The sequence below is a fragment of the Camarhynchus parvulus genome, chromosome 6 (genome assembly GCF_901933205.1).
Source record: "Camarhynchus parvulus chromosome 6, STF_HiC, whole genome shotgun sequence".
In the NCBI taxonomy this organism is placed as follows: Eukaryota; Metazoa; Chordata; class Aves; order Passeriformes; family Thraupidae; genus Camarhynchus; species Camarhynchus parvulus.
In genome coordinates, this window is record NC_044576.1 from 9,431,433 (window position 1) to 9,456,452 (window position 25,020).

Sequence of the window (25,020 nt, forward strand, 5' to 3'; positions counted from 1 at the left end):
GGGGGTTGGGTTACACCCCTCCATCCTCTGCCAGACTTTGCCTTGCTGGGCACTGCTGGCCATGGTGGGGCCTCATGGCGGCTTCTGCTGCATGGACACAAATGGGTGCAGTGAGGGAGGTGTGTGAGTTTATCTCCCCACGGGCCAGAGCTCTGCCCTCACATCTGCTCTTCTGCACTGGCTGTAACAAGCATGGTAAATATGCACAAAACAACTACCACTGATAGGCTTGTAATGTGCCATGCCAAAAGCTGTGTGGGTTTGTTTTATTTCTTCAGCATGTCCAGAGCTCTGTTAATGACTTTGGTCCTACAGGTCTGGAGGAGCTGCCTTCATCAGCATTAAGTGCAAGATCCAATTTACAATGACGTCATGCATTAGCGTGCGCTCGGCTTGCATCAGTGGCAAGGATTTTCCACTTTACATGTGCCCTGCCAGAAGCTTCTTGGAGGTGCATTTACCTAATGAAATTGATTTAATGTCTGGTCTGTGTTGCCTGCTAATAAAATCTTTCATACAAAATCATGATAATAAGGTATTTTATAGCTTTCATTTATGCTAATATATGCTGTTTGATTTGCTTTAGGCCATTATTTTTCAAAGTATATGGAGAAAAGAAATAAAAATAAATTCTGTCCAATTGCCATATTAAAAATGAGCAACTTAGTGGAGCATGCTGTGTTTGTTATGCAGGTTTAGCTGTAGAGTTTGTGAGGAGAATCTTCTGATAAAACATTTCTGGCTTTTCTGGGAAAAAAATTGAAACTATGATGTTAAATAATTAATGTAATCTTGTTAAATACAAAGCAATTTTTTTTCTCTGATTTATAACCCCACCTAAGAAAGATAAGAAAGACTGCCATGGCTGAATACAGCTGAACTTTGCTGACAGTAGATTTTCACCTCATTTGCTTTGCATTTATTTACATCAAAAATAAACGGGAGATCTGGTTCTTCTCAGAGAATGCAAAACAAATTCTTACACTTCAGATGAATGACACTTTCTGACTGCTTCTTTCTATGTTTTTTCCTACAACTGATATTTTTAGTTTGGTGCAGAGAAGAAACTGTTTATTTCCCTTCCTAAGTAAACAGCAAGGAGCACAATTTTTATGATTGGGAGTGAAGAACTGTAAGTAAAGAGCCTAACTCCCACTAGTTTCATTATGGAATGGAATTGTCTGTCATGGAAAAAAATGTTTTTACTCTGCACTGCAAAATGTGGTATTGATTTTAAAGTCTCAAATAAATATTATCTGCACTTACAGGGAAATTATCTAATGAGTGTTGATTTTACATTGGATAGCATAATGAGTGAATAACTGTTCAGTAGTTGGGAGGAGGTAATGCACTTAAGCCTTAAAAATACCATGAAAATCTAGAAAGCTGTTGTACTGCAAACAGTGCTTCAGGATAGACCAGAATTTTGTGTAGAAGGTTTAGATTATATATTAGGAAGAAATTGTCTACTGTTTATGAAGCAGTGAAGCACTGGAACAGAATGGCCACAGAAAGTGTGGATGCCCCATCCCTGAAAGTGTTCAAGGCCAGGCTGGATGGGGTTTTGAGCAACTGGTAGTAGTGGAAGTTGTCCCTGCCCACTACAGCAAATTTGGAACCAGGTGATCTTTAAGGTCCCTTCCATACCAAATCAAACCATTGTGTGATGCTATGATCTATGCAGCCTGGAAACCAGGGGAATATATCTGCTCCCTGTGCACCAAGGCCTGCCTCCTCCACTTCTTTCTCTTCCAGTTCCTTATGTCCAAAGCCTACCTGAGCCTACCCTCCTGATGAACCTCTTGTTGAGCTTCTGCAGGGTGAGGGCAGACTCATTCTCTTGACCATTCAGATCAAGCCTAACATGGTGCCTTGATGGTTAACCCATCATTTGGTGGTGATGTGTCAATGAAGGATTATAAAATAATCCAGTCAACAGGGAGGGAAAACTCCAACATGTAAGTGCTGATAAAACATAACTGGCTTAATAGTTGACTGATCCTTCTCCCTCCCTTTTCCTCCTTCCAGAGACACATTTGTGAATACACTCCAAGATGTGAAACCTGTTAATGTTACCTCTTTTATTTATCTGGTTTTATTAATCTCTCAGCCTACCTCCAGGTCTTTCACTTTCTTGCTCAGAAGTGACTCTGTCATGTTAAGTAAATAGCAGCTTTCTTGACAAAGTGCAGAGCATTAGCTGCTGCTAAGGTATGCTTTATTGATTGCTGTTGATTTTTACAAATTCAGTTTACTTCTACTGCTCCTGACATTTAGTGGTAAATTAAATGTTTCATTAGTAAAGCAAAATTGAGGTTCACGAAAGCAAACCTTACAATACAGTCCTGCTTTCTACAAGTTTATTATCCAAGAACTCCAATGGAGGGAAACTACTTTATCAGATGCATTGAAAAGAAAACAGATGCAAGAGGTTAATTATGTTGCATTGCCTTTTCAAGTGGAATTTAACTTCAGATGTTTCAGTCAATGTTGTAAGTATTGAGCTGAGGCAGAGTCTGGGCAGCAAGGCAAGCTGACCAATGAGTACACTAAAAAAAACCAATAAGCTTGGTCTTAGCTTGGAGATCATTACGGGAACTGAGAAATCATTAAATCTAGAAATGGGACCTAATGGAAGTCAATGAGAGAATAACTATGGACAGTTAATGAGCAGCACTGCATTATGTTCTCATCTCTTCAGAAATAAATGATAAGATACTTGAATTTCTCTTTGAACAACAGTAAATGTAGAATGTGAAAACAGCAGGGGGAAAAGTAATCCTTTGGGCCATCATCTCAATAAATTATTTCTGCAAGCCTTAATTAATTATCAGAATAACTTGTGAAACAAGCTCATGTGAAACAAGCTTATGTGAAACTATGGCACCATAAAATGTCTGTTTAATAGTTAGCCCCAAACTACTCTAGATTACCTTGAAACTGAAAGTTCATTACCCAGAATTACTGAAAAATCAGCAGCATAATTTCATTCTGAAGAACACAGGTTGAACTCTGCATGAGAAGAGCTCCACTCCAGAAATCCTGGTGAGCAATCTTCGTTAGGAACAACACTGACGTAAGCACAGTCATTAACCCTCAGGTAGTTTGTATATAGACAGGTGTGTTATTGCTGCACTTCTGAGTGGTACCTTCTCATTATGTATGCCAAAAAGAAAACAACAGGACCGCAACAGGGAGGAATGCTGGAAAAGTGAGGTGTCTTCAGCTGACCTTAAGAGAGAGCTGAGCTGTTCTTAGCATTCCTGAATTCCTGCCACTCAGCTCTGCATCAGGTGGCACTCCCCAGAAGGGGCCCTTACCTGAGCTTAGCTGTGTCAGTGAGTCAGAGCCAGTGGTCAGTCCTGCAGGTGTGTGCTAGCCCTGGTAGAAACTGAAATATGTACATATTTACTGGGTTATTAACTGTTTAGCAGTAGCAGGCTTGTTGCCAACAGTTCAATAATTGCTTTATCCAACTAGGAGTCTTTAAAAGAAAATAAAGCCTTTTAATAGCATCACTATATATATAAATATATTAGTGTTCTTAGATAGAAGGCTTACATTCCATTAGCACAAATAACTTTTAAATTTTACCAATACCTCTGCGAGGAAGTAAATTATTGCTAATTCCTGGTCAGATTACAGTTGTCTTGCCTGTGATGTATGTCCCCCAAAAATAGATTTGCTTTTTTCTTACATGAGAGCCCCAGGCTGCCAGAGGAGGGTGTTTTGAAGGGGCTGCTGAAGGAAGAAATGCCGTTAGTGGTTCCGGGAAGCAATAAGCACCTTCATGAAAATAACTCAAGTCCCCATCCTTAATCCCTGCCTATCCTTTTTTATCTGATGGACTCAGCGAGGGCTGGAAGATCACAGTGTGGCTGAAAACAAAAGGGAGTTAACAAGATGTGACCGGCCGATGGACAGAACAATAGGCGAAGCCCCGCACGCAGCCTAGAGCCAGGTGTGCCCATGCCCAGGTGCCATGCGGCTGGCGGTGACTCTGCTGTGCTGCTGGGCGCTGGCGGGGCTGCCCCGGGCCGGCGGCTCCTGCCCCTCGCAGTGCAGCTGCGCCTTCCACAGCCTCGGCGACGGGACCAAGGCCAGGTACGCCGGGCGCTCCCGCGGCGGGCTCGGGGGGTGGTTCTGCTCCTCTCCAAGGATGCTCGCAGGAGAAAATATTGTCTCTGCTCTTTGTAACCATTATTTTTCCAGTTGCTCCACGCTCTAGCTATATTTGCAGAGGATTAGCTCCTGAAAACACAGTAAGCTGATTTCAGAGAAAGCGTTCGGGCATCTCCTCTGTGAGAACAGGAGTGACATAATTATTGCTGGTGTAATGGCAAAAAGGGAATAAAATTTAAACTATATATATATATATATATATAACCTTTCTGCTGAAAATTCTGGTTCTAAAAGGTTTTATTCTGCTCTGCTGGTTTGTTGCTAAAGTGTGACTAGATTTGATTCATGTTGTGGTACAAGCCCAACAATTTACTTTAAAAATCCTTCAGCTGGTGATTTTAGGCATAGCAATAGACTTTAGACAAAAATGAACTAAAAAACCAGACAGTAACAACAAAATAAAAATACAAAGAAGTTAATTCTCAGACTGGAAACTTTCCATTAAAAAAGAAGGCAAGATCAGAAGGCCACCCATCTTTGAATGCAAAGCCATTGAACACACATTTCTCTGGAGGACTGTTATAAAAGAGTCCTTCTGAAGGGTAAGCACAAAGTATCTGACTTAAAGAAAATAGAGCTCATATTTTCATAAGGTGTGGTTCACAGCAGAGGAAGTTTTGTGACAGAGATAGAGGATTTGCAAAATCCTTTATAATAAACTTTTTCTAGATTGAAATATTTTTTCATTACTGAAATGACATATTTTGGAACCCCATGAAATAGGTCTTTCTTATCATTTTTATGGTGCTATAGATTTAATACTAGAAACTTTCACAGTAAGAAGAAGCATGGTAGAGACACAAGTACCCTGAAATTGCTAAAAGGAAGTGCAACAGCGTGAGAGCCAATTATTTTTCCATAAATGTCACAGTTCCCAGGGGAATTTCCTCTCAGTGACTGGAAAAAGCTGTTGTACATTTTAGTAAGATACATAATGAAGCAAATATCCATTAGTCCCTTAAGGAGCATAATGCCACCCTTTTTTCTGCATTATGATTCATATTTCTCACCAGAAGGAGATTATCCCATAGATTAAATGTTTAGTGCTCACTGACATAATTTAGGGACACTATGAGAAGCATTCTGCTTTACAGCCATGGTCTTTCTGTTAGTAACATTTTGTGACGGGACTACACAAAGTAAAATGTTTTATTTAAAGTGGATTTCTGGATTTTTCTTATTTGGTAGATTTTTAGCTTACTCAAATCTAAGCCTTCAGCAGAGGGTGGGCAGGATTTAATGCCACAATAAAAGTGTTGGGTGAGAGTAATGTACTGTGTTTTGATTATAAATTAACAATTTAACTGTAGGCTCAAATAGCATTTAAATCCGGGAAGTCTGCTTGAGCAGTTCAGCAATGTTATATATTTTTGTTGATAGTAGAAGAATAATTGCTTTCAGCCAAAACCAGCCTGGTTTTGACAGCTTTGTAATATTCTGTTTATAGAGGCAGTGTGATAGGAAAACGTTCCCTGACTGATCACATTCCATTTCTTGTGGTGTCTTGTTCAGCGAGTAGACTGGAACATGCCCATCCAACCTCTTACCTTTTGCAGGTGGCTTGGTGTTTTGTTAAGAACTTGCCTTCCCCTACTTGCTGATAGGCAAATTAAAATTCAGTCTGAGAGACCTGTTTTGTCTCCCTTTATTTCTCATGGCTCTCTACAATCCCAAGTCACAATTTTTTGTATGAAGGCTGCAAAATGCAGCACAGGATTTTCAGGCCTTGATCTTTAGAGATTAGAAATGGGGAGGAGTGATTAAAACACATAAATCTGTCTTGCTTTCAGTATAGCATTTTCCAAAGAGTTAATTTTCTGTGCTTTCACTCTCATGACTAGATGTGTCTGCAGTGCAGTGACTGCTACCATCTTTACACACCCTCCATAGTAACGCAGAGCTTACTCCAGAGCATTTCCAAGGAGTTGTTAGCTGGCTTTCTTATCCTCATTTCTCAAACCAGAGTTTCTCTGTCATACTTAATCTATATAACTTCTTGCCCTCCCACATGTCAATAAGGCTTCTTTTTGTAGGGCTTTTGTAGTTCAATTTATGGATCCTTTTGTTTTAACTTGCACTAGAATCCTCTGTGCATGAATGTTGTCACTGCTATCATAAGGACTCTAAAAAAAACTGATAGCAAAACCCAACAGGAACACTCAAAGGGTCAGATTCGGACTCACACCTCTCCAGGAGAGGCACAACACTGTGATCTCTGCAGTCAGAAGGCACATGTTAATTACTGCAGGCTGATGTATTTATGGTGATGATGCAGAGATCAGCAGCAAGAATGAAACGGCAAGAAGAAATCTTGTGAAAATAGAAAGGCAGATCAAAATCTTGCATTAAAATAAGGTTTCAAATAATTTCAAAATAAAAGAAAGTCACCTCTTTGCTCATCCTTGTCTTTCCCCACCAGGACAGTGCTGTGTAATGACCCAGAGATGACCCTCCCTCCTGTGAACATCCCTGTTGATACAAGCAAGCTTCGGATAGAAAAGACAGCCATCCGCAGGGTGCCAGGAGAGGCTTTCCACCTGCTCCACAACCTGGAGTACCTCTGGATGCCCTATAACTCCCTGGGCAGCCTCAGCAGCATCACCTTCAAGGGCCTTCGTCGTCTGCAGGAGCTGAGGCTGGCTGGGAACAACCTAATCTCATTCCCCTGGGAGAGCCTGGCTGGCATGCCCCAGCTGAGGCTCCTAGATTTGCACAACAATGAACTCACCTCAGTCCCTCCAGATGCTGCTCGTTATGTCAAGAACATCACATACCTGGATCTGTCCAGCAATAAGCTGATGACTCTTCCTCAGGCTCTCATTGCCACCTGGGCCAACCTCCAGGCTGTTCCCTACTTCCCCAATGATAACTCCAAGATCATCCTAGGTAAGAGAAGTGCCTGCCATTTTGCAAGGGGCACAAATGTCAAGAGTTCCTCATCTCCTTGCAGTATTTTCCGCTCACTGTGGTTACTGTAGCAAGTACCCTGCTATTATATGTATACAATTTAATACCCTAAATAATATGTGTAAATTCATTTGCATATTAACAAACTCACCTCAGGCTCATCACACCCATCTTATTATGCCATAAATTTGATTACTTGCTTGGATCTTTGCAGCACAAAATTGGTGACTCTTGCTCAAGGCTTTTTTAGTTATTGCCACTGCCATTTTGGATAGAAATACAAACGTTTACAGTTCTTCATCATTTGTGTGCTCTTTTCTAATAGCACTGTGTTTGGAATTGACCCATTTTAAGCAGAACTAAAGAAAAGGATGGATAATTTATTATGCCTAAATTAAAGAGGAATAATGCCATGACTGAGTATAAAATCTGGGTCAGAGCTGCCAATTTGTCTCTTCCCAGAGTCTTGTTTATCTGTTCACACAGAATTAAACCCTAGTCTACCCAAACACACCAAGATGGTGCTGCCTTGAAGGACAGCTATGAAGCTCCTTTCTGGGGGCAGCTCTAGGCTCCCCAGAGGTATGGCTTAGGGGCAATTATCCATTTTTGTGTCAGGGTGTCTCACACCTGACTCTCAGTTGCAGGATGCCCAGGTGAGGCTTTGAGCACATTTCCTAGTTCAGGGGACTATTACATGGTCTTTTAGCAATTGTTCACTGTTCAAATCCACGGCAGGTTGATGGTGGCTCAGAGTTGTTGCCATCTGCATGTACAGCCTCTGCAGTGAGGGATGAGTTCAGGCACCTGCTGATCATCTCAGCAGAGGCACTGCAAGTTTCCTCTCACTCTGGAAAGTACCTGCTGCTCTTGGTTCCCTTGATAAATTTAGGGAGGTGAAGTTTTAAAAACCGGATTGCAGTGGAAAGAGATACAAGACTTAAAAAAAGATACAAAATACCACCTACAAAGCTTTTAGTGTCCTTAGCAGATGTTGCTGAAGGTTTCACTAGCATCAGGAGAGGAGCAGGTGTTTCATAATCCTGTTTTGCCAGATGCAGTAACAAGTTCTTTAAGCCAAAATTGGCAGTTTGGGATTGCCCATTTCATTCATGGCAAGACTGCCAAGATCATACTTTTCCCTTTTTATTTTTAGAGTCAAGTTATGTGTAAAAATGTTATTCCATTCAATATAGATTAGGAGAGTGTTTTATCAAGAACAGATCATGCCTTGATGCATGTGGCCAAATTGAGTAGTATCCAGCTATGCACAGGCTGATTGTGCCAGGATCCTAAAAAATTCATGTTGCCATATGAGTACAATGCTAAAATTAATGCAGTAATGTACAGACACTCCAGCTTCCAGGTCCTGTGGACACCCACAGGAACCATGTAGGTAAAATGCATGTCCCTCACAGGAGCAGGCAGGGAAAACACAGCTGCATGTTTCTGTTTCACACTGCTCATGACTGTTTCTCATGGAGGCATAAAAAATCATGAATAATAAAAAGAGTCAGCCCAATCCATTCCTTGTCTGCAGTGCATCACTGTGACTCCAGAGCTTGCAGACTCCTTCAAGAAGAAGTAATTCCTCTGCTAAGTTGCTGGCTAACAGTCTGTGCCAAGGGTGCAAGCTCTTCCACATGAGGCCTGCCCACGTGAGCCCACAGAACTGTGCTGTGCAGCCCAGCAAAAGCCTCACTGGCTCTGTGGTGCTGCTGCTCCAGCTGGAGCTGGGGCACCTGCTGGGGAACCTGGGATCAATTGCTATCTAGTGCATGAACTAGAAACTGCTAGAAAAAGGCCACAAAACAACAAAGCCAAGCAGAATGTTCATTTTTTACTTAGTCCCCCTTCACTTTAACATATTAATTTACAAGAACTGACCTCCTGCCAAAACCCATCACTTCCAGATCCTCTTCTAAGCCCAGGGAAGAAGATATGGAATGCACTCAGAAGAACTTTTCAGCAGCATCTTTAAAACAGTGTGAGGGAGTATCAGTACTGTTCCCTTTCAGGCAGGTGCCAGCCCCAGGCATGTCCTTGGGCTGTGCACGGAGAAGAGGAGTGCAGCCCCCTCACAGGGAGCAGAGCTCACTCCTGTGGCAGGCAGGAGGCCTGGGAGCCATGCTCCTGGTTTAGGCTTCAAATGTGTGCCTGGGGTTGGATGGCATTCATATCCCTAGTGCCAATTCTGCTAGCTAAAATCATTAGAGACCACAACCTGGCCACAGCACAGCTGGATGTGAACATTTGTAAATGGGATGACACAGATTTAATCAGATGCAGCAACTTCTGTTCATGGATATGCATTGCTCCAGTTCCAAATTTGCTTTTTCAGTACTATCTTCACTGGTCTATTTTTAATAAGGCATAACTTTTTCAGAATTGGAATTCAATAGGTGCAAACTGGGAGAGCAGAATAAAGAAGAGAAACATTCAAAGAGTCTGAAACAGGAGTGTGATTTTCAATATATCTCTTTCTGAGTGTATAGCCTTAATATAGTTATGGTCTATCTATATTTTTGCATAGCCTAACAGACATACTCTTCAATTTAATCCTTAAAACAGGTCTTTCATGTTATCCAGTATAAATCAACATTTCAGGAAAGGCAACTGATTGCCTGAATAATGAAAATAACTTAGAATAAAAGGGCTGGAAGAGAACTATGACAGGCAATTAGGATCAGCTACTGCTATTGCAGGTGTGAAAAGTGGCATGACAATCTGACCAGTATTTTAAGAATGTCCAGTGAGAACTTTCTGGCCTTTCAGAGACTTCATAGTCTCCTCATGCCAAAAGAATCCACAGCCCTTCTCCCATGAGTACTTTTTTTTTCATCCAGGAACAAAATGTGTTTATAATAAGTTCTTGTTTTGCTTCTTTATGTGCACAAATCACAATGTTTTCACGATATGAATAATCCTGCTTTGAACTTAAAGAATATGATTTCAGATCCAGATTTGGAGATACTTTAGCAAGTCACATTTATTCCATTCTGGAATGGAACAAATGTGGGATCCATCAGACTCATGCAGCAGCAGTGGGGGGACACACCCCTCCCCACCCCACATACTCCTGCACAGGCAGTTCTTGCAGAGCAGACTGGGAGTCTATCACACTGTGTCCTGCTGAAAAATAGAAATAAAAGTGGCAGAAACAAAAGGTGCTGTTGGAGTGACTTAGTGCCCTAATATCTTTTTGACAGGTTTGCAAGACAATCCTTGGGTGTGTGACTGCAGTCTGTACGAAATGGTGCATTTCCTAAATTTCCAGTCTCCTAACATAGCCTTCATTGAGCCCAGGCTGAAATGCTTCACCCCCAGGAGCCTTGCAGGAGTCTTCTTCAGCCAGGTGGAGCTGAGGAAGTGCCAGAGCCCCGTGGTGCACACGTCTGTAGCCAAGGTGAAGACCATCCTGGGCAGCACGGTGCTGCTGCGCTGTGGCACCACGGGCGTGCCCATCCCCGAGCTCAGCTGGAGGAGAGCTGATGGGGCTCAGCTGAATGGCACAGGTGGGTTTGGTTTATGCTTTTCTGCACACATGGAATGAGTGAGACAGGCCTGTACGAGGTACAATCCACTCTTGCATTGTGATTTTCTATAGACTATAAAATTACTTCTATGTTGATCTTAATGTTACCAGATAAATGTGTGTTATCACGTGTAGGAAGTTGGTTTTGCTTTGTTTCATAGCAATTGTGGGGGTGAGACAAGTCAAGGGATTTTCTGGAAATTTGTTGGAGCTAAAGAAATGAAATATTTCCAACAGTAGCAATTAGCTGTTTTCAGTTAGTTAGTTATTCAGTCACTGGAAAGGCTTCCCACTGAATTATTCTATTATTCTCTATTCTATTAATCTATTGTATTGCTAATCCATTAGCAAACACCTCTGGCAGAGAGATGTCTGATGTGAATTCAACTGGGATTCAGATCAGCTGTAGAAGAAAAGGATGCAAACATACAGCATTACTGATATATTAAAAGACAAAAAGACCCACTAAAGTGCTGAAGGATACAATATTTCAGTGGGAACGTCCCCAAGGAATCATTCCCTGATAGACTGACAAGCTCTCAGTGAAAGAAACCCTGACCACTTGGTCTGAGCACCTCTCCTGGGGGAAGCCTTCAGACAGATCCTGGTTTTGTGACTGATCATGATTTCATTTCCATTCACAAGAAAGTCTGGAGCTGTAATTGCAACACTGGTCCTTTAATTTGTGGGGAATTTAGGGAAGAAACCTTTGCTCTGCTGAAGACAGTTGTCCTTAGCTTCTTGTCCTACAAGTTTTCAGTCAGGACCTGAACCTTCCTGCCTCCAACCTGCCCTGAATACTCCTGTACGCTAGTCCTGCCCTGACTTTCATAGAGGATCTAAACCCAGCAGATAAATTGCTAAGTATTGGGTCTGATCTTCAAAGGGTTACAGGGCTCCTTGGTGCACAGAACAGGGAAGAGAGCAATTCTCTTTCACAGCAGTGGAACCATTTGTAACAAGTGTAATTTCCTGGGATCTGCACAAGTCATTGCTCTGTTGTGCACGGTGTGCAGGATGTAGCAGAGCTGCTCCTCATAATGGTAATGTGTACCCATCGTGCTGCAAACATCCCTCCTACACCTGAAACAGAGCCTCCACAAAAAATAGAATGGGGTGATTTCCTGAAAGCCTGTGTTGAGTTTACTTTGAGCTACAACTGAGAATGATGTATTTTGTGCCCCTATTAAATCAGCTGCTAGCACCTTTCAATAAAAAGCTGGCTGGAAAGATAGGCTATTTCTCAACAATGGCAGCTTCTGTGCCAATGCTATAATATGACTATTTGAAATGCTGGTGTTCTGAGCAGAAAGGAGTGAGAAACAGCCCACAGTCTGTATCTACAGGTAATTGCCATAGGTAGACCCACAGCTTTATGCTTTTTAAAATATTGAGTAAATAATTAAGCTGAAAAAGTAACTTCTGTTACCTTATATTTTGCTGCCATTTGAAGGGACCCTGGTTGCCAAGGCTGGATCCTGACTCCAAGAGGGCTTGGAAGAAGTTTGCATTCTCTTACCTTTGCCTTTCAGACATCTCCCTGGTTTACCTTTCAGCAGGAAAGGGCTGAGACAGCACGTGCCCATCCTAAGAAGGCTGGTTAAATAATGATGAGGGTGCTTTACCCTTCCACAAAATCCCAACTCTTTTTTTTTCTTTGCACCAATAGAAAAAGGCAAAAAAGCTAGTTTTAGTCTGCAAGTAAATCACATGAGCAAATCAACACTCAGCTATGTACATATCATTTGGTGGTAACCAAATGTACACCTGTGTAAGGATAAACACCTGCAATAATTGAGCAGTAGAAGGGATATTATCTTTCAACTATTTTTCCATATACTCTAGGCTAGTCTGTGTGTGTTTATTACAATAAAATCTCCACTGTTTGTATTTTCTTTGCCTCCACAGTCTGCATCTAATGCTCGAATAGATCATGTTGCTGCCTGCTCCTTCCACTCTTTTAAGTATTGCACCTATATAAGAACTTTCAAGAACTTTTCTTTTTAATGGAAGAACCTTTCCTGTTATGTTTTCAGGTTGTACATCAATTTGAAGGAAATAGCATCAACTTTTTCATGTATATTCATTTTGAAGCAGTTCAAATCCTGATGTAATCTAATTATAGTCTTTTTCTTAGGTTTACTTTGATTTTGTAATGTTCTTGGTGGCAAGCAGAAATTATGATTCTTTATCATATACTTTATCAAGCAGATATTTGGTGATAGAGTCTCAATATTTTACAAACATGGAATTAATTCAATTTACTATTGCCTGTTCATTTAACATCTTTCCTGCCCTGCAGTTCACCAAGAGATTTCCAGTGATGGGATGAGCTGGTCTATCCTGGGCCTGCCTGTAGTCTCTTACCTTGACTCTGGGGAGTACATCTGTAAAGCAAAGAATTTCCTGGGAGCAACAGAGGCCTTCATCTCGCTCATCATCACAGACTCAGAAAGCACGGATGACCCTACCTCTAGTGCCAAAGGCACATGGAATGGCAAGGCCAGCGGGATGGAGGCAGCTGCCTACAATGACAAACTGGTGGCCAGGTACGTTATCACCACCTCCACCGTGCCCACGCTGGGGGCTGGGGCGGGCACCGGAGACAGCGTCCTCCTCCCGGACATGGCTCAGGACAGCAACCCCCAGAACCTGCTGGTGAGCCCCACCACGGGCCAGCAGGAGCCAGAGAGGATGGTGAGGTCTGTCAGGGTCATAGGGGACACCGACCAGAGCATCACCCTGGCCTGGAAGGCGCCTATGGCAAAGAACACCACGGTGTTCAGTGTCCTTTATGCCGTCTTTGGGGAGAGGGACATGCGGCGGATCAATGTGGAGCCAGGGAAGACCAAGGTCACTCTTTACGGGCTGCTGCCAAAGACCAAATACATCGTGTGCGTCTGTGTGAAAGGGCTGATCCCCAGGAAGGAGCAGTGCATCATATTTTCCACAGACGAAGTTGTCAGTGCAGGAGGGACGCAGAAGCTCATCAACGTGGTTGTCATCAGCGTGGCCTGTGTCATTGCTGTTCCTCTGACCCTGGTGGTCTGCTGCGGAGCCCTGAAACGGCGCTGCAAGAAATGCTTTGTGCGCAAGCCCAAGGATGTGCAGGAATCGTACGTCACCTTCGAAAGCCTGTCCCCTGGGGCCAAGGCCAAGGGCGTGGAGGGAGAATACCTGACCAGGCACACCCCTGACGAGTCCAACAGGCTGCTGTCCGCCCGCTCCAGCGTGGACTCGGAAGCCATACCAAAGATAGAGGGACAGCCTAATGAATACTTCTGCTGACAGTACCTAGGCTGGCTGTCAGCTCGCCCAGGGGGAAGTGGGTGGCTGTTCTGTGACTCTGCTCCAGCACTGCACACCACCATGTCCATGCTTCTGTCTCTGACATGTTCTGGAAGAGGATGCAAGAGGGTAGATGGTGCCCAAGCTTTACAGAAACATATTGCTCACACCACTTGGGGTTGGCTGCTTTGTACAGAGTCAAAAGCTTCTCTGATAATGGCCTCGTTCTACTGGACCACTTTTTTTTAGTTTTTTTCCTTTTTCCTGTCAAATGAAGTATGCACACTAAGTGTAAGGACATTAAGAAACATTTCTGAGTGTGCTCTGCTTGGTATTGTTTAGGACCTGCTCTGCAATATGCTACGCATTTTATTAGCTCTTTTGATGTTCTTTTGGTTGACAAGCCAAGGGAATATTTAGTAATTTTAATAAAAACACTTATGAAGGTGAAGATTGAGAGTCTCACCTTTTACATCCCCCATGTTTGCATGAAACATGCAGCTTGATGCTTAATAGATCACTGAATAGAGATGTACAGCAACCCTTTCTAATATGTCCAACATAATTACAACTCAATGCTCTGAATTCAGAGAAATGTGCAAAGGAGATAGAAATGAAGAGACAAAACCCAATCAATTCCAAAGACTGCAAAATAGAGAGCATTTGCTGATTGCATTTTGGCCCTAAACTCTCTTCTAAAGATATGGAACAGTAGCAAAGGTCTTTCAGTATCAGTCCTAGCTGCCATTTTGTATCTACATTGTAATTAGTAGAATATGTTTTACACCAGCTGTGCTAGATTACAATCATACAATAGCCTACTTTGCACATTGTGTGTGGTGGTGTAATGCTTTGCAATCATACTGGAAAACCTACATTAGACAGTTTTGCAAAAATCTCCAGCTCTGTCACTGGTCCTGGCAAAACTGATGGTGAAGGCCCACATGATCAGCCAGGTACTTGTGACTTGGTCATGGAAAGAAGTTGCTCTGTGCAGAGCAGGAGAAAGTGATGTGGTGTCAGACCACTGGCCATGCACACATCAGCCATTCCTGACTATGGTCTCAGTGGTAGCAGAGGCTCAGTGCAGTCTTTTTGGGTTTCAAACATTTTACAAATTCAAGGACCCTGAAAAAAAGCTGTCTAATATTAATCTAAATGTACTTTCATAGTCATTGATCAGTCATTTAAGTTCTGCAGCTTCACTGGAATTTGAATCTGAGTGCTTATCACAAACTAATTCCCAGATGTGTAATTTTCCACTCAAGTCCCTTATGTAGTAATACTGTATGTAACATTTTTCTCTTTGTAATAAATATTATTCGTGAAGAAAATTATATATGTTCTGCCAAATGTTGAATGGGAAAGATCCAGCCAAGTTGAAATGCTAAGGGATAAAGCTTGCTGAATTGTTCTGAAATGTGTTTGTAAAATTTTTGGAAGGACTTCCACTCACATTCTGGATGTGTATGTACAGCATGGCTTAACAAAATTCACTGGCTGGAATGGAGCCCTGTATGGATTTTGCAAGTCCGCCTTGTACAGAAGGGTTTCACTTATGTTAGATTACTTGGCCTGATGGAAAAAGCAAGTCATTTGATCTCAACATAAATACCAGCAACAGGGATACACCACAAGAGTTTCTGATAGGCCTCCTTGTATTCCTTGCATTAATGATAAGGAACTTCTCTTGGATTGGGAGAATTTGTCAATCTCTGTATAAAATAATTCATGCTACTTCTATCACTGGACTGTGCAGATTTTTAGGTTTACAAGTAAAGTTTTGTAAAATTATATATTTTAATGCAACAAATTAACTGATGGAAGATGGTACGCAATAGATATATTCCCTATTTATAAAGTTTAATAAAAAGTTTTTAAGTTTTGTCCCAGCCTGATTGTATTAGTGAGGAAAAAAATGTAGCAGTTTTTGTGCTGAGTTGCAAGGATTGCTGTATGTAAGCCTGGGTCCTGCCCATATATGCAGCAGGAGCACTGGGCTGTGCAGAACTGTCCCAACCATGGCCCTGCATGGGTAAGCTCCTGAAGAACCAAGGCTGTCCTGAAGTTTCCCTGTGTTGAACAGAGTGCACCTACTGCCCAAGGACTTTGCTGTAAGTCAGGAGCTGACTGGGAACCAGAAGAATTCACTTTTCAGCTGACTGGAGACATGAGCTGGGCCAGCACTGGCCCTCTCTGCTTGTGCTCCATCGAGGGATCATCCTGGGACATTCACTGTGGATGTGCTCAATTTTACAGACTCTACTGGATATTTTTTGTACTTTCAATAAATAGTGATCCCCAATAGAATAAACGTGCCTTCTCTCATTCCTGTGCCCTCTCTCACTGTCTCATAGCTGAGGCACTGCAGTTTATCATCTCAGCTGCTACTGTTCAAGACAAGCCTTTCTCTACTGCACTGGTGGTTTATACACAATAGGCAATAGGGACAAACTTGCACAAGCTCTGTCTTGTCTGGCAGTGGTCAGAGGAGAAACTTTGTACTTGCTAAATTATGAGGGAAATGTGAAACCATGAAGGAAGCTGATGTGATTTTAATGCTCTGAGTCAGTTTTTCTGAGGTATCAGACATGTAAAGGTGTACGTCACTGGATTTTCTGTTTGTCATGGAAGGGCTGTTAGGCACCCAGTTTCATTCTTGCCTTCAGGTAGGAGGAAACCATTTCTTTCTTGATTAAAGTCAATTCTCAAGATGTGCTGTAAGAACCAAAGCAAACATCTGCTATTGCATTCCCTCTTAACAAGCCTGGACAGGATATTGTCATGCCCACTAAACCGTATTACATCAACTCATTTTTAAACACTTTGATACATGCACTGTCAGAAACACCCAACTGGAGCCTTCAATGCTCATGTCCTGCCCAGCAGTGATTTCTAACACTGAAAGCTCTGGCAGAGGGACTAACTGAAAAAGCATCAGCCCAGACTTGATTTCTTACAAGAAGGAATGTCATTTCAAGATGGAGTTTGACTCCCTGGCCATAGCTGGCAGCACACAGTGGGTCATCTCTTGGCATTTGCTTTGGCAATCAGCGCAGTCTCCTAAACTCCATTTCCCACAGACACTGTCTCTGTGGAGATTTATTTTGACAGCTTGAGTTTTAGACAGCTTGTTCTGCATTTTGGCTTCAGCCAGGATGCCACATGATGTTAAAGAGCAGCTGAACTGAGTGGACATCTGCTGTCACAACAGTGACCATTACATTTACAAGCAGGCATAAACTGGGCTGAGTTAAAAAGGCAGCAAAATCCCAGTCCAGTAGGGAACATAAGCATAGTGACTGTGGCTTACACTGGGGGATTTATTTCCCTTACTTCCCTCTTCTCCTCCCCCTTCTCTCTACCCTAATTCATCCAGCTTTGGTAAGTGATTCACCACTGGACCCTCAGGTTAATACTGAACCTGCTGACTACACTTGGGGTTGGGATATATTTAGATAAATGGCCTCTCAAGCAGCAAATAAATATCAGCCTGAACACAGCCAGAGCATTGGCCCATGGTACTGAATACCAGTCTTTGAAAGGGCATTTTCCAGCCCTGTAGAAGATAGGCTGGACTGGCAGGAATTCTCTTGTGGGAAAAGGAAAACAACTGCAATTCTTCTTTGTTGTTTTTTTCCTGTTAAACAATTCATTTACTTAAGGCATTTCTAACAGAGAACCCTGGCTATTGCTTTGCTTCCTGCATCCCAGGACATTGGGCATTGTGCACCTTCTGTGCCTGAAGATGAACATGGAGGGAAACTCCAGTAGTTTATAAACCTGTAAATAAATATCACTTCACTTTTCATGAAAGATCTTTTGAAGACATGACTTAGCTGCCACATACTGTAAGACCCATGGAGGAGGGGTGGGAAGGTGGCAAGGAAGGGCTATTTCTTTCAAGCAAAGGAGGTTTTGGGCCTTAAAAGTGGTGAATCCCTGCAGCTGCCCCTCCTGGTGCCACTGGCACAGCCAAAGCATCCCATCCCAGGGCCTCCCTGGTGCCATGGGTGCTGTGTCTATCCCACCTGCCTGCAATCCCAGGCACTGATGGGTGTCTCCATCCCTCATGGCTCCCACCTGTCCAGCCTGATCTGGGGGAGTTTCAGCCACTGATCCCCTCACAGGGAGGTGTCCCATCTCCTCTAGAGCTGAACATATCAAGGCACTGATTTTCTTCTGCCTCTGCTGAAAGCTTTCTGTTCCCAGGCCCTGCAGCTCACATATGGGCAAACTCCAGGATTTGCTCCTGACACCCAGGAGTTTTCTAACTAACTACATCATAAATAGTTTGTTACTGTTTTACCCTGTTGTAAAGGGTAAAAAAATATAATTTTATTATAATAAAATTATATTATTAGGGCATCATTATATACTACATGATATATTATATTTTGATATAATAATATACTATAATATACAATAATATACTGTAATGTAATGTAATGTAATGTAATGTAATGTAATGTAATGTAATGTAATGTAATGTAATAATATAATATAATATAATATAATATAATATAATATAATATAATATAATATAATATAATATAATATAATATAATATAATATAATATAATATAATATAATATAATATAATATAATATAATATAAGATAATATAAGATAATATAATATAACAGGAGGGGGAGACGTTGGAATGCAACAGGCATTCCTCTGGCTCAGGCCCTGAACTGAAAAGGGAAATCCAGGCACAGGAACTGAACTGAAACCCTTGTAGAAACTGAGATATATGAAGTCACAAAGTGAAATAGAAATATAGATTTAGAATACAGATTTTAGCTTTTAGTAGAAACTTATACTAAGTGCCTTGAGTATATAAAAACACTACATATTTATATATAAACTATATGTAAAATTAATATAATAATATAATATAATATAATATAATATAATATAATATAATATAATATAATATAATATAATATAATATAATATAATATTTAATATTTTGTACTGTTTTATTGTTGTGAAATTATATTTGTTATTATTGTAAAGTGTAAATATATAAAACTATTATTATAACAGAAATTATAATTGTTGTTTGGGGAATATTTTCATGGCAGACCACAGAAAGAGACCAAAGGCACCGGTGATTGTGGCATTTTCTGGGTGTGGGGGGTCCCTGAGTCCCTGTGCTCCAGTGGCTGATGGGTGATGGGGAAGGACACACCCTCCCATGGCAGCTGCCACTGCTGCTCTGGCACATCCTCACTTTAGCCAGCAGCCCTGCTCATGGGCATCCCCTCTATTTGGTGACGTGGAAAGTGCACAAGGAGTCAGGGTTCAGGTGACAGGGCTGCAGTGGTGCCACCCCCAGTGCAACAGCAGCAGCTTCACCAAGAAACTCCTCAGCAGTCACCACGCCCCCAGTGGGGGACTTTCAGCTGCTGCACCTGCTGCGCTACAGACCAGCAGCCTTTCCCCTTCCCAGCTCACTGACAGGGCTGAATACAGGACAGTTGTTGAAAAATCAAATACTGCACCACGGACAAACAAGGAACATTTCAGCTAAAAATCCAAACAACAAAAATAAATCCCCTGTGCCCGTGATTAGATGTGAGGCACTGCCAGCAATAGCATTCCCACAGGCCCAATCCTTGTGGCCTGTTCCCTGTACATGGAGGACAGACACAGAATATCAGTCCCCTGAAGTTTCCCCGCCAGTTCATTTTGCTGATTTGCCATGAAATAAAAGCTCCTGTTGATTTAAACACTGCAGAATCAAGCCTGTGTTTTCTGTAGGCTGAAAGCAGCACAATCCTGAGAGCCACATATAGCTCTAAGCTGCCACACTTTAAATACTTTTCTATCCTGGTCCCATAGGTTAGAGGTTAAGCAGGTTCAGGCTAATCTTGCTTTGTGCCCCAGCGTCACACACAAGGGCAGTGAGCTGCAGCCCTTTTCCCTGGCATGCTCCTGTGCAGGCTGTAGTGAAGCCCATCCACACTAGATGGCCCCAGGAGAACGCAGAACTCCTTGGAAAGCGTAACTGAAACCTGCTCTTTTGGCTTAGAAAAGATCAATACATTTGGTTACTCAAAATCCCTTCTCAGAACGGCTTAGTTTTTCAAGATGACTGAAAGGCAGTCAGCACCTGTCTTATGAGGGAAGCCAGAGAATAGCACTGAACATTTGTATTTATACAAAAGAAATTGACTTCCTAGAGACTCTTGTCAGAGAAGCCCCCTGTGCACTGGCCACAGCTATGTCTCAGAGGAAAAAGGTGCCATGTTTATGCTTCCATGCTGTAAGATCTGAGTTTGGGGAGCAGGCTTCATGCTCGCCATGAGCAGAACCCACCAGGCAGGGTCTGGGGGAGGATGGACTGTGTAATGGAGCACTATGGAAATTACAGCTAAAGTCTGGCCCTTACTGTGGCTTTCTGCCTTGATAAAAGCAATTAAAATACAGAAGACAGAGACAGATCCTGTGAAATTAGTAAAAAAAAAAAAGAAAAAAAAATTGGCCTGGTTAATTACTTGCAAGGGCTTGGCAAAGGAAGTGGTTTTGGCTCCATCTTCATATTCCCAACCAAATAAATATGTCTGCCAGAATCCCCTCAGCTGGAGGACAAATGCCAGGAGTGATCCTGGGGGTGGTTTTTAGCACTTGGACACAGACTGAGAACCACACTGCATGTCTTCCTTAGGGTTGGGTCCCCAGCAGGATTTATTTCTGCGTCAAGGAAGATTACAGCTAATAGGATTTGCTTCTTGGAGGCTGTTGGCGTGTTTGGTGCAAACCCCTGCACAGTGCTTTCTTAAAGGAGAATATGGACCCTGTCTGTCATATCTTTCTTCTTCTTCTGGCCTTCCACAAGATAAACCCATCTATTTCATCTTGCATCACAGGATGCTCTTGTTCTCAGGACAGCTTTGGAAGGTAAGAACACTGTTACCCTGTTGTAGCACCAGTGAAGTGGGTCAGACAGCCCCAGTAGGAACTTGCTGATGATGTGAGCACCAAAACCAAGCAGACTGAAGTATGGAGTGCCAGCTCTAATACTTGAACTGTGCTGTCTTGAGCATAGAATGAGATTTCTCTTATTTCCCTGAGATATGTAGCTACATACATAGCCATTTTTATTATTTAATTGCATCCTTTATAGCAAAATTGGTGTAAACCCCAGGGATGGATGGCTGGATGGATGGTTTATGCATGCCCTATATACAATACCTTATAATTATTCAAGTGCTTGTAGACCTGCATAGGGAACTGGTTTATTGGCTTCAACTGTGGTCTGTGACCTGGAAAATTTTCTGGTTTCCTCCCTAGGAGTTTGCTCTGCATGTCTGCACTGCTGAGGCAGATCCCTGCAAACATCCCTCAGGACATCCGGAAAATTAGAATAGAAAATTCTCACCTAACAGAACTGCCCCGTGGGTCTTTTGAGAATGTCAGTGCCTTGGAGTATCTGTGGCTCAATTTTAACAACATCACAGTGATGCACATCAAGAGCCTGGAATATCTGCCAGCTCTGAAGGAGCTGCGCTTGCAAGGGAACAAATTAAGTTCGGTGCCATGGACAGCATTTCAAGACACCCCAACTCTGAAGATCCTGGATCTGAAGCACAACCGGCTGGATGTCCTTCCAGAACACGCACTGCGCTATCTGCCCAACCTGACCTACTTAGATCTATCCTCCAATCAGCTTACCATCATATCCAGGGATGTCTTCTACAACTGGCCTGTGTACCAGAGAAGCCAGAGCACGGAGGGGCCGCTGGAAGCGATTTCCAACGCCGTGCTGGCCCTCCATGACAACCCCTGGATTTGCGACTGCCGCCTGCGTGGATTTGTCCAGTTTATCAAGTCTGTGGGCCCACCTATTATCCTGATGAATTCCTATTTAACTTGCTCAGGCCCAAAATTCAGGACAGGGAAGTTTTTTCACGAAGTGGAGCTCAACAGCTGCACAAAGCCCCTGACCTCAGCCCTCGACACCAACCTGACAGTCCCAGCAGGGTTAAACATCACCCTGACCTGCTTTGTGCAAGCCAGCCCATCCCCGGCTGTCTGGTGGACCTATGCACTCAAACTTTTAAGGGCATTTAATGGTAAGCAAAGCTTTTTTTTTTCTTCTTAGGTTTTGTAATTTTAATTAAAAATTTATGCTGTACTATTCTACTTACATAGGTCTGCAGGCCATCACAGTCACCACAGCAACCCAGCCCCTTTAGAGCACCACAGTTATTGTGGTGGCTGTAATCCAAATGATCTCAACCATCCTGTGCATCTAGGCACATCTGACCAGCATAAGAAGAGCTGCTTCATGCAGGATATCAGTCAAAGATAAAAGGAGCATGGCCTCATTTTTATACAATTACCGTACTTGTGGATTTTAGAAGCAGTTCTTTCCTCATGATACATGATTGTAGGAGCTACTAATCTTATATTAGTTGTACATATTTAATAAAAATGTAGGTATCTAAATATGCATGAATATTTACTAAATATTATATGCATGTATATTTACTAAATATTATATGCTACATAATTTACTATGTCATATACTACAAATATATATGCACACATTCTGCATAATTATATGTGCATGTAGACGTGTTTGTATGGGCCCACAACCATGTACACAGACTTGTATGTTTCTACATTATTCTCATGTATTCCCTCAAGAAATACTACACAAACCACAAAACTCTGGCAGCCCTGTTTCCTGTCTGTGTCCATTCATGTTCTGAATGAACTGAAACAGAGGTTGTTGTTTACCTGAAGTCTCACTTATTTATATTCTTTAGCAAAGGTGTTGCAATATGAGACCTTTTCCTCTTCCTCCCAGTCCATCCTCCCTCATGTTTATTTTTACTAAGAGCCTTCAATAGGACAAGTTGCTATTTTCATCAGGTGAAGTAAGATATACAGGCAGCCAGCACAGAGGTTCTGTGTCCCTAATAAGCCAGCTAACTAAATAGGATAGCATTAGCCCTTAATCCTGGGCTGATATTTGCTTCAATTGCAGCGCTGCAGCAGCACTTGTGCGTCTTTCCACAAGCACATGCTGATTAATTACATACAGTTTCTTCTCAACCACAGCCACACACCTCTGTTTAAGTAGATGACAGGGTTTCACACTGTTCTTAAAACTGCATTTCACTTCCAGCCCAACACTTTCTACCTTCATACACCTATTTTGGTCTGAGCCTCTTGAGACTGACAATTTAATCCTAATAGAGTACGGAGAATGTGTCCAAAATGTAGGTGCGCCTCCGCAGTGCCTCTCCTGGTTTGTCCTGACCTAAGAATGCTGATGGCAATGGGCAGCTCGGCCTCTGCCCACAGCAGCTTCTCTCTGCCCACAGCAGCTCCTCCAGCCGCTTGTACTGGGCCAGGGGTCGGGCACACCCCATGTCCCACGCCTGGGTGTCCCAACGTGTTAATTGCCTTTCAGACAGACAACGCTTTGCTGTCAGCTCTGTGGGGTTTGGCACACTCCTTTGTCCCTGGGCGGGCGGGTCCCGTCCCACACAGCCTTTGGGCCCAAGGGCACGGTGGTTCGCTGCTGACCCACTCACCTCTGCCCGCAGTGTCCACGGAGCCCATCAGCGAGGACACCGTCCGCTCGGAGCTGCTGATCCCGGCCGCACGGCCAGCAGACGCCGGCAACTACACCTGCACAGCCGCAAACTTCTTGGGCAACGCCTCGGTGGCCATCAACCTCCGGGTGGTGGCCCCGTGGGCGAGCACCACGCCCCGCGGCTGGGCGCCCGCGGCCCCCGCGGAGCCGGGCGCTCATGTGGAGGTGCGCATCGCCAAGCAGACGGTCTATGGCATCACCCTGGAGTGGTTCGCGGCGGCGGCGGCGGCCGCGGAGCCCGGGGAGACCTGGTACACCCTCCTTGTGGGCCGCTACGACGCCGCCCAGAAGGACACCATCTACATCGGGCCCGGGGTCAACACGTACTCGGTGACCGACCTGCTGCCCGCCACCAAGTACGAGGTGTGCGTGGCCGTGCGCAACCAGGCTCCCCGCAAGGGCCAGTGCGTGGTCTTCGTCACGGGCAGCGACGTCAGCCAGATGGAGCAGCGCGAGAAGCTCATCCACATCGTGGTCATCGTGTGCGCCATGGTGCTGGCCGTGCCGGCCGGCATGTACGCCTGTACGGCCGAGGCGCTGCCCGGCTGCCTGGCCCGCTGCCCCAGCGCCTGCCCGCGCCGCCGCCGCGGGGGCCCGGCGCAGGCGGCGGGCAGCAAGGAGAGCACGCTGGACAGCCTGCCCGCCGGCAGCGAGGACGGGCTCTGCCGCCCCGACGGCTGCGCACGGCGGCCTCCGGACCGCGCGGAGCCCGGCAAGGCCCGGCCGCCCCACAGGAACAGCGCCGACCTCTACTAGCCGGGCCCTGCCGCGCTGCGGCGCCTTCACACGGCCGCAGCCGGCGCTGGATTTCTCCAAGGACAGCGCCGGGCCGGCTCCGTGCTGCGGGGCTCGGGCACGGCGGGCGCATCGCCGGTGCTTGCGGCAGGCTCGGGGAGCCCTGGGGATGGAGGTGCTGCTGGTGTGGGGGGAGCTGCGCCGCCGTAGCCTGTCCCTGCAGCACTGTCATGGACCAACGCACACTGACACGCCAAGAGAACCAACACTAACTAAAACAACCCCCGAAGCAATAGTAATGCTTGTGGCCAAAGGCCAGAAGTGTCCCCTCACTCTCCCGCACAGGTGTGTCTTTATTTCTGTGTGCCCGCAGCTCTGTCCAGTGCCCGGTGCCAGCTTCTCCTGCGTGCCAGCTCCTGGGAACGGACAGGGGAGCTGGGCACGCCTGCCGTCACAGCCTTGCAACAGCAAATGGTGGGGAGGATTGGGTCAACATGAGGAAGAGATTTTATTTTAGTTGGAGAAAAAAATTATTTTGACCGGTGGTGTTGGTTTTGGGATGGATTTTTTTTTTCTTACTCCTCAAGGTTTACGCAACCCTCAGAGATTCACAGCTTTGGTTGTACCACAAACAGGAGAAGTGCAAGTGCTTGAACCAGGCTAGTGGGACAAGTGGACAGAGGCAGAGAACATAGTGGGCCATGGGGTTGGGAGCTGAAGATGCAAGCCAGGCACATTCCCTAAATGCAGACAGG

General features: G+C 44.0%; 2 protein-coding genes across 2 annotated transcripts; both read left to right on the top strand.

Moving 5' to 3' along the window:
• Window positions 1–3,928: 3,928 nt before the first annotated feature.
• On the top strand, window positions 3,929–13,912 carry LRIT1 (leucine rich repeat, Ig-like and transmembrane domains 1). The gene is made up of 4 exons (XM_030951563.1): window positions 3,929–4,104; window positions 6,602–7,068; window positions 10,299–10,604; window positions 12,927–13,912. The coding sequence occupies exons 1-4, from the start codon at window positions 3,983–3,985 to the stop codon at window positions 13,910–13,912; spliced, it is 1,881 nt and encodes a 626-aa protein (XP_030807423.1). The 5' UTR covers window positions 3,929–3,982.
• Window positions 13,913–20,758: 6,846 nt separating this feature from the next.
• On the top strand, window positions 20,759–24,286 carry LRIT2 (leucine rich repeat, Ig-like and transmembrane domains 2). The gene is made up of 3 exons (XM_030951255.1): window positions 20,759–20,820; window positions 21,214–21,995; window positions 23,481–24,286. Exons 2-3 carry the CDS (start codon window positions 21,227–21,229, stop codon window positions 24,284–24,286), a joined length of 1,575 nt encoding a protein of 524 aa, XP_030807115.1. The 5' UTR covers window positions 20,759–20,820; window positions 21,214–21,226.
• The last annotated feature ends 734 nt before the right edge of the window (window positions 24,287–25,020 follow it).

What these genes read in the sequence shown, in the direction of transcription:
- LRIT2 (XM_030951255.1), top strand. Translation starts at nt 21,227, where the DNA reads ATGTCTGCACTGCTGAGGCAGATCCCTGCAAACATCCCTCAGGACATC. An exon ending in ACTTTTAAGGGCATTTAATG is followed by an intron (nt 21,996 to 23,480) that starts GTAAGCAAAGCT and finishes CTCTGCCCGCAG; the next exon opens with TGTCCACGGAGCCCATCAGC.
- LRIT1 (XM_030951563.1), top strand. Translation starts at nt 3,983, where the DNA reads ATGCGGCTGGCGGTGACTCTGCTGTGCTGCTGGGCGCTGGCGGGGCTG. An exon ending in TAACTCCAAGATCATCCTAG is followed by an intron (nt 7,069 to 10,298) that starts GTAAGAGAAGTG and finishes TCTTTTTGACAG; the next exon opens with GTTTGCAAGACAATCCTTGG. An exon ending in GGCTCAGCTGAATGGCACAG is followed by an intron (nt 10,605 to 12,926) that starts GTGGGTTTGGTT and finishes CCTGCCCTGCAG; the next exon opens with TTCACCAAGAGATTTCCAGT.